Raw genomic sequence first — 9,847 nt, forward strand, 5'->3', positions numbered from 1 at the left:
CCTTATATTCAGGTGTGCAGAATTATTAGGCATGTTTTCTTTTACTTATAAAATGAGCCAAAAAAGAGGTTTAACTCAACCTAAGAGATGTCAAAAATTATTAAATCCCCATGAGAAATATTCAAAACTAATGCAATACAGAAATTGCAAAGTTAAGACATGACCATTGGATAGCAAAATGCTCACTGGGTCAGCGGGGTCAGAAAAAAAACAGGTGGAGAAGAAAAGACACATGTTAACTGCCAAAGAATTAAGAATTAATGTGAAGAATTAGGTGTAAAACCACCAGGAACCATTTAGTCTCCAGCGCCACCATTTTCCAGAACTGCAACTTTCCTGGAGTCTCCAGAAGTGCAATGTGTCAGGTTCTCAGAGACTTTGCTTGAGTAAAAATATCCTAAAAAATGACCCTTACTTAATAAGAATAACATGCTGAAGTATTGTGAAATACATGAAGACTAATTTTTTATGGACAGACAAGTTGAGAGTGACTCTTGAAAGACCAGCACCACATCCTCTTGTACCACTGTTTGAAGAATTGATCTTCCAGAATCTGGCAGTAAGTTTTAGGAGCACATTTTTATTCCATCTCCTATTCTGAAAAAAGTCTGTCTTGCAGGATTGACTAAAAATGAGCATCTAAAACTTACAGCCAGATTCTGGAAGATAAATTCTTCAAACAGTGGTACAAGAGGATGTGGTGCTGGTCCTTCAAGAGTCACTCTCAACTTATCTGTCCATAAAGCCTATGAAAAATTAGTCTTCATGTATTTCACAATACTTCAGGGGGGATTTAATAATTTTTGACTTTCCAGTCTGAGTTAAACCTCTTTTTTGGCTCATTTTATCTGTAAATAAAAACATGCCTAATAATTCTGCACACCTGAATATAAGGAGTTTTTCACTTCCAGGCTTCATGGACAAATATATAATCACTTATAAATGATTAAATACAAAATTAATAGTAGTTATTAAGATTGATGTGGTTTGGAATTGGTAAAATGTGCTTGGAAAAAAATATAATCAGAATATCAACGTGGCTAATAATTATGCACACGGTGTATACTAGTTTAACAGCATAATAGGGGTAGGCGGTATGACCAAAATTCTGTTTCACGATATGACTAATTTTATTTCTCGGTAACAATATATTTCACAATATAGTTATTTATAGTCTGAAGTAATTATTCTGAAAATCAACAAAAAGGGCTTTATATAAAAAATGAACTCAAATACTTTAGAAATGAAAAGTACTTAACATTGTTTGATTTTTTTTGGTAAATTATTTATTTAGTAAAAACACACAACTTTTAGATTAACTGCCCCCAACTTACTGATATTAAATGCAACTTGCAGGTGTAATTAAACTTTAAATAAGGTGTTTCTGAATCTTTTTAAAATCTCACTATTGTTTTACTTCAATCAGTTTATAATATCTAAATATATTAAATTGACATATTCTATTTATAATAAATTGCATTTAAATCCTTTTAATTTTGTAGGGTTTGTCTCCCACGAGTCACCCTCTGCCTCCATTATGGAGAGTATCATAATGCATGCGCATGCTTTCCTCTGTATGTAAACAAGGTGCAGCGTATGTGTGTTGTAGGTCAGCCACGCACATGCATTGTTTACGTGCAGGAAAGCATGCACATGTGTCATGGTACTCTCCAAAATGGCGCCTGACAAGAATGGTTGAATAAAGTTGTTATTTTTGTTTTCTTTGCAAACAAAAAGTATTCTCATAGCTTCGTAAAAGTCTATGGAGGATCAGAAAGCTCTCGGATTTCATCTAAAATATCTTAATTTGTGTTCCAAAGAAGAACAAAGGTCTTACGGGTTTGGAACAAAATGAGGGTGAGTAATTAATGACAGGATTTTCATTTTTGGCTGAACTATCCTTTTACTGTTATTTCTATTCGTTACGACATTGATATATGAACTGTTGTAGTCAAGTAAGCTTGATTCATAATGCTTTCTCCGTTGTGAGCCTGTGCGCTCCTCTAAACTGTCCGGGAGCTGCACTGCTCTCGCGGTTGATTGCTGCACCTTTGTTCCAACAATATCACGTTATTAACAACCCTTTAGAAAATGTAATCCTTCGTGGATCCTCCTGATCTATTCGTTCGTCTTCCTCCAGACAAATGGCAGCGTCTCAGTCTCATGCACGCAGCATGTGAGTTAACCACGCCCACTTATTTACATATCACAGTATACACGGAATTTAAAAAATCTGTTACGGTTGACATTTTATACCACAGTAATGATATATACCTTCAGCCCTACAGCATTATATCCGTAATATAGTCACACCGATTCACCAATTCTTTTAAATTATTAGATATCAGCTCCATTTTAAATAGTTAAAAGTCAAAAATAAAATAATCGGTTATTAGAATCGGCCCTGAAATTCCATAGTGGTGCATTATTAGAAATGATTATTAACCTGCAGTTCAAGTTACTTGTCCTCTGTTTAAAGGTCTCTCTCTTCCCGCTCTCAGTGTCTCTTACAGGTTCCTTGTTCGCCTAAGCACTGTTCTCTTTTTTCTTGTAAAAACTGGAGATTCTATCCATCTATCAAAATTTTTATTATAAAAGTATTACTGCACATGCAATCTCTTGTTTCTCTCTTAAAACCCTCACTCGCTACTCTCTTCTGGTTTGTTTAGTCTCCTAAAGAATTTCTTTCTTCTGCTGAACAGAACAGTTGCTGGTAACCCAATAACTTCCGCATTGTTTATACTATGGAAGTCAATGGGGACCAGCAACTGTTTGGTTACCCATATTCTTCAAAATATCTTCTTTTGTGTTCAGCAAAACAAAGAAATTCATACAGGTTTGGAACAACTTGAGGGTGCGTAAATAATGACACAATTTTCATTTTTAGGTGAACCATTCATTTAACAACCTTTACTGTGAGAAGCATAATCCACCAAAATGTGTGTATGTGTGTCACCTGGTTGAGGGGGACGTCCTGGCCCACCATGCATCTCAGGCAGTATATGAGGGCAGAGAGGGTGATAGCACGAGGGGCATTACAGTTACCCCACACTTCTGTCCCTGTGCCGGTAAAATCAAACACTGCACTGCCCTGCAGACAGACACACAGATGGACAGAGGCGTTGATCAACAATGTACTGCACTGTTCTTTTTACTGTAATTTTAGCACTTAAATACAGCAGTTTGTACCGTTTGCACAGTTTTACATTCATATACATACATATAGCAGAATGCGCTATTAAAAGAGAATATTCAATATTCTCAATATTATATTCAGTATGAAACCTGGAGGGGATGAATGATCAAAATGCAAAAACAGTTTTACGAAGTTCTAATTCAGAAACTGATTAGAATCTGCAAAAGTAAAAATGATCTCCTACTTGCTGTTCATCAATCTGGACCTTCAATCTGATCGGTGTCCCGTCATCCATTTGATCTTCTGCTTCAACCTCAAGAGAGCCCGCTTCCTGTCGTCGCCGCCGACGGGCGAAATCTTTCAGCATGTCTCGAACCGCAAGCTCTGCGTTACTCTAAATATACACAGGGAACTTTAAGCTAACATAAACCAAACCCTGACATAAACTTCAAACTGAGATTATCATTAGCTATATTTAATACATCAGACAAATGTACACACCTGAATGTATCCCATGTATGCCTGGATGACTTCCAGTCCGTAGCTGGCAATCAACTCCCCCACCAGCTGACAACCCCTCTGATTGGCTGCTACCTGTGCCCGAAGGTCTGACAGATTGTCACGGAGATTGCGTGTTCCAGAGCATCCTGGATATTGAGCGGGTGCCATGAGCGCTTCTGTTACAGCTGATGGATATAAAGATGACTATGAATAATGACAGAAAAAACAAAACAAACACCATCAATCTTGTATAGACTGACCATGGAAATACCCTGGTATTTGTTACACTGACTTCAACCTGATTGATATCTCTTCTAACCTTTCTCCTGAAAAACTCCACCCGTGACCAGTTTGAAGGAAGTGAAGACGGCGCCCTCCTGTTGTAGACAGGTGGAGTGGGGAGGCATGGAGCCTGGAGTGATGCCTCCTATATCAGCATGATGCCCCCTGCTGGCCACAAAGAACACCGGCGCATGCATGCCATCACCAAACACCTGCATAACACAGAGCAAATCTCAACAAGTCTTGTCCTGGAAAATCTACAGTTTTGTTAAGGAAAATGAAGCATATTGTTAGGATCATTTTGACTTTTTGCATCCACACTATGAAAAATTTAGATTCATAAAGATTTGTATTATTTTTGAAAGTCTCTAATGCTTACAAATGCTGCATTTTTACAATAAAAAATACAGTAAAAACAGTAATCTCGTGAAATATTATTACTGTTTTCTGTTTTACAGTTTTTTTTACAATCATTTTGTCACCAATTTCAGAACCTTGATGTCATTTTTCAAAACTCTAAACACAAAACTTTAAAAAGTCATTATTTGTAACAGGTTATCGAATGTTCAAAACTTTGCATGTTGCATTGATATCTATAAAGTAGCCTTGCATTTGCAGAATTATTGGTTAAAATAACTAATTTATCATGAAATATCATAGGAACATTACTTTAGACCAACAACACACAAGATACCCATAGCTTCACTGTGTAGTTTTTAGTACAATCATTAAACATATTTGTACAAAACGCGTGATGCAGCTTTCATTATGGTTCTACACATTCATATATCACAAGCACAGACACTGGAATCATTGAACAAAAATTATTGATGAAATAATCAAGTCACAACATAGGTTTTTCAAAAAAATTTAGATGAGAAAAATTTATATAAGAAAATACTACAGTACAGTGGCGTGTTCCTCACTGTGCTTCTAAGTTTTCATCAACCCTGCCTTGCGGATTTGGCCACAGGTTCTCATCCACATCACAATGGACGTTTTCATTAGCTAAACATCTTGGAAAAAATCTTCTGGCACGGCAAATCCAGGCCTGACATTGGTCTCCTGTGATGTCATTGCACGCATCATCCATGGCCTAGAGAAGAGTGCCTTGTTTGTGAGGGTGCCTATTGTAAACCTTCCACCTCCATGTGGAGAAAAATTCCTCAGTCGGGTTAAGGAGTATGGGGGTAAATACAAGGTGATAAACTGTGGATGGGTCTGAAACCATGATTGCACTCAGTGCCGTTGCTAGGAATTCTGGGCCCTTTGCAATGATTTTACATTCAGTGGGGGGTGGTCGGGCCCCCCTCTCAACCTCTCCTCCATGTCATGGCCGGGTTAAAGCCTGCCTTATCCAAAAATCTGAATGGTTTTCATCAGCATCCAGCTCTACCACCCTCTAAAAAGACATTTACTGTAGGAAAAACAAATACTGATAACAATGATATAGATTTTGGGGGGATTTTCTCCCAACAACAGGCATCTTGAAATTGATCATACCTGAACATACTCAGTCCTCATACTCTGCTTCACTTTCATAATCTAAACATGTAATATTGTTCATCATTTTCCATAAAAACTATGTATCAAATGTAATGCAACAGTTACTTAGCATTTTGAGCAGTTGTATTAATTGATGGTTAGATCATTGTAATGAAATGAATAGATACTCAACTCAGATGTAATGTGTGGGTTGCATTTTGAAATAGTAATATTTTGATGTTAACTTTTGTCAATTTGAACCGGTGGTTTAAGTTCAATGAACAAATGATCATTGGCTTATGTGTATTGTATCCAAGCATTTGGAAAAAGTGTTAAGCAGTTTTAAAAATGTGCATTTTTATCATTGTTGTGAATTATTTGTCATGTCATTGTTTTGAAAAATGACATGAAGATTCCGATATTAGTGAAAAAATTATTGTAATATATTTAAAAATATGATTTATTCCTGTGATGGTTAGCTGATTTTTTTTTTAGCAGCTATTACTTCAGTCTTGTCACATGAGACTTCTTAATAATACCAATAACAATAATAATAATAATACATTTATCAATTATTATTGGTTCTCAAATATTATAATGGCTCTTATTTTTATCAGTGTTGAAAATGTTTTTTTTTTGGAAAATGTGATACAGTTTTTACGGTCACTTTTCATCATTTTAAAATGTCCTTGAATATAAAAAAATCATACTTACCCCAAACTTTTAAATGGTAGTGTATTAGTTTCCACAAAAAACATTTAGTAGAAATATATAATATAAAAAAATGAGCAGCCTTGGTGAGTATAAAAGACTTCTTTCAAAAACATTAAGCTAATTTTCATTATTCTACATTTTTTTTTACCTGTATTGTATAAAATTAAAATTATGTTTGCTACATTGAATAAGTGTATCACAGTAATGAGATTAAAAAACATAAAAAACAAAAAAAAACAGATACATTACAGTAATTAGCAACAAAGCTTCATTTTCAATTATGGGGTGAGAAACAAGTCAAACATTTTTATGATAGCCTTTGTGGATCATGTAAGATGAAACTGCTGAAAACTCATCATGATTGACCTACAGGAGTGATGACTGTGAGGTCTGGCAGATGACTGCCACCCGCACACGGATGATTACTGAGAATCACATCTCCCTCCTGCATGCTGTCTCCTGCTGCCTTTATCTAAAAGACATCAAAAGAACCTTTCTCAAACTTCGTTACAAAACTTTTGATTCCTTCTTTACAGAACTTTAATTTTGTTATTTGTTTATTCAAAATACATCTCTAAGCACACACATCTGTTAAAAAGTGCAGTATTATTCAGATTCTGATACATTCAAATTAAAAATGTCAAAATCATATTCTAAGATTGACTGAAAAGATGTGTGCTATCTGGGAACTCTCGGTTTTCTTTTGTCAATCTACATCATTCCACAGTATGTTAGGTTGTGTATATGTAACAATTAACAAAAATTGGTAATGCAAAGCTAAGAAATTATTATACCTTAGATGTGCATTCATTTTTAACAGCTCAGGTACAAGTGGAAATCATTCCACTTGTACCATGGTTATCACATTTACAAGAGTTTTCTTGCTAAATATTATTTGGTTTTCAATACAGATTAAGCATCTTAATCAGGTACAGCTCAGACTGCTGTGTGTGTGTGTGTGTGTGTGTGTGAGAGAGAGAGAGGTGGACAGAGAGTGATTGTGTGTTATTTACTGCATCTGCACTGATTCTCATCCTTTATGTTTACATACACAGATAACTTTAAGACATTAAGAAGGTTGTTTACACATACAGTGTGTACGGAAAGTATTCAGACCCCCTTAAATTTTTCACTCTTTGTTATATTGCAGCCATTTGCTAAAATCATTTAAGTTACTTTTTTTTCCTCATTAATGTACACACAGCACCCCATATTGACAGAAAAACACAGAATTGTTGACATTTTTGCAGATTTATTAAAAAAGAAAAACTGAATTGTGATTTTAGTGTTTTTTCATCTAGAATCTAGATGAATCAGCCGTAGCCTTAAAAAATGTCATGTGGTGCGACCATGATTTATATTAATATTAATTCATTTCCTTAACATGCTTAACATTTTTTAGATGTTCTCAGTAATTAAAGTGCTTAGAAACCAAGTATTTGCATTTCTTTTCAGTTTTTGTAAATAATGGTCTCATATTTTTGTTCTCTAATTTCAGAGTTGCCTTCTTAATTGTAGTTAGCAGACTTATTTTTTCTATAAATTGCATAAAACTGATAAAAATATTTTTAAAATACCATTCACTTAAGCATACTATAGCAGTGATTCATATTTCAGCCACAGAAAGTAGATAATTTATTTTGAATTTAATTCAGTTATTGCAATTATTGGTCGCACCACATGAGTGGTCGCTCCAAATGACACAAAGACCATACATCATTAAAAATCTATTTAAAGAAATATGTGTGAAAAGTTCAGCATATGGCATTAACTGCAGTCGTTTTTTAGACCCAGTTATTTCTAAACTTTGCCCAACCTTGGCTGCTCAATTGACAAAACAGTATTTGTTGTTTGAATTTCTTTTAAAAAAATGACAAAATTTGAACTCATAGTCTTTGTTTAATACCGAAAGTAACCTGCTCTGTCTTGTATGTCGGCACGTTGTCAGTGTCTTCTTTGCTCCGTGATGTATTTTTCACTGAGAACATGATGTGTGGCATAAAAGTGCCATGGTCTGTAGGACGTAGCAACAGTAACTAAGGGCGGGTCTTTGCGAAGGGTCAATTTAGAGTAGCGGAAGGTTGCTGGCTCAGGTTCTGAGATGAAATCATAAACATCTTTCTTACAGCAGAAAATTACATCTGGAGTTTGTGCTTGACTGCAGGGTCAAAATTAACATGCTGCCTATGGTGAGCGTTTATTTTACTTTGCTTGGCAGTGGAATCTGGTAAAATAGATTAAAATAGTTATTAATAAATATATAATAAATTACTAATAAATGCATAATTACCAAACTAAAATTAGATGCTCTAAATTATTATTTTTTGTGTTTTTTCTCATATTGCACAAAGATTAAACAAACTGCCCTAAATGACCCAGATTGCATAAAAATCTATTCCAAATGATATTAAAATAAAGTATTTTGTGAATATAAACTGTTAGTTGAATATAAAAGCACAAAAACTGTGAATCTGGGACATATATCTACAATGGAAAACACTCTGCAGTGGTCGCACCACATGATATTTTCAAATTCAGTCAAAATGTACAAGCAGAAAATTAGCCACCTAAACAAAACAAGCTAGCTTCCCATGAAAGGTCACTATGAAATTCATAATAAAAATAAATGCTTGTAGAAATAACTTAATATTCTTTTTTTTTTTCTTTTGAGGTCATACCACATGATATCCAAATGTGGTAACTACATACCAGCCATTAAAAAGGTTATTTTTTTCCAAATTTGAAAGAGTTACAAACCTGCTTGATGCTTCTATGGGTCCTTGGCAAATTGTTATATGATGCAACGCCTATCTTTGAATGGATTTCAACATAAAAGTACCAAAATGGTACTTTCTTGTTGGTCGCACCACATGATATTTCATAAAATGGAGATTATCGGACAAAGTTTGTTTTAATATTATGATGGAAATATAAATACAAATGCTTTGCAATTTTATACAGGATTACAAAACACTTTGGAAATCATGCCAAATAGTACAGAAAATTCATCTGAATAAATTTAGGGTAATTTCAAAGATGATTCCAAAACAACAGTTATGGCCGGACGGTCGCACCACATGATGTTTTGACACTTTGAATAACAGAAAATTTACAAATAACAAATTTTTTGTTGGTACATATGTGGGAGAGGTACTTCTTGTATATGGCATCTTTTTTATGCATTTAAACCAATTTTTAACTGAAAAAAATGCAATCGGACAGAAAATTTAGGCGTCTTTTTTTTTTTTAGGTGTCATTTTTGTCATTGACCCATATATATATATATATATATATATATATTACGATACAGCTGTTTTTACTGGAAACTCTGAAAATTATTAATATATAGTGTTTCTGTGATTTGGGTCAATCCGGCAACCCCACACTCGCACCTCTCCATTCACTCTCTGTTTTGACTTCCACAACTCTGTGCCTCTGCCAGGCATCTCTCATGCAAGTCATTATACCGCAATGGATTGCAGTGTTTCCCCTCCATCTCTCTGCCGTTGTAATAACGACTCATTCATCAAGGCCGTTTAAAGAGAGTTGCCTGTGCATAAATAAGGGGTGAGGTCTGGCAGCCAGAAACCTGCTGATGTTATCAGGCAGATGGGCGGCTTCCTCATCACTGTGCTGCTGCCTGTAAGGAAGGCTGAACTTTTTGACTGCTGTCAAAGCCACTAGAAGGCAAGCCTGCAACCTTTAGCCAAAAAAGCGTAATGGCTAATG

At 35.0% G+C, this 9,847-nt stretch overlaps 1 protein-coding gene across 1 annotated transcript in view; it reads right to left on the bottom strand.

Moving 5' to 3' along the window:
• LOC107716462 (5-oxoprolinase-like) overlaps window positions 1-9,847 on the bottom strand; it is a 49,500-nt gene that overhangs the window by 4,503 nt on the left and 35,150 nt on the right. The window contains exons 18-22 of the mRNA XM_016522922.1: window positions 6,489-6,590; window positions 3,957-4,131; window positions 3,638-3,822; window positions 3,381-3,530; window positions 2,957-3,091 (exon numbers count right to left, since the gene is read on the bottom strand). Of these exons, the coding sequence (XP_016378408.1) occupies window positions 2,957-3,091; window positions 3,381-3,530; window positions 3,638-3,822; window positions 3,957-4,131; window positions 6,489-6,590 (747 nt within the window). The remainder of the gene's footprint in view (window positions 1-2,956; window positions 3,092-3,380; window positions 3,531-3,637; window positions 3,823-3,956; window positions 4,132-6,488; window positions 6,591-9,847) is intronic.

This window comes from Sinocyclocheilus rhinocerous, unplaced genomic scaffold, assembly GCF_001515625.1.
Source record: "Sinocyclocheilus rhinocerous isolate Xijiao unplaced genomic scaffold, SAMN03320098_v1.1 scaffold419, whole genome shotgun sequence".
Taxonomy (NCBI): Eukaryota; Metazoa; Chordata; class Actinopteri; order Cypriniformes; family Cyprinidae; genus Sinocyclocheilus; species Sinocyclocheilus rhinocerous.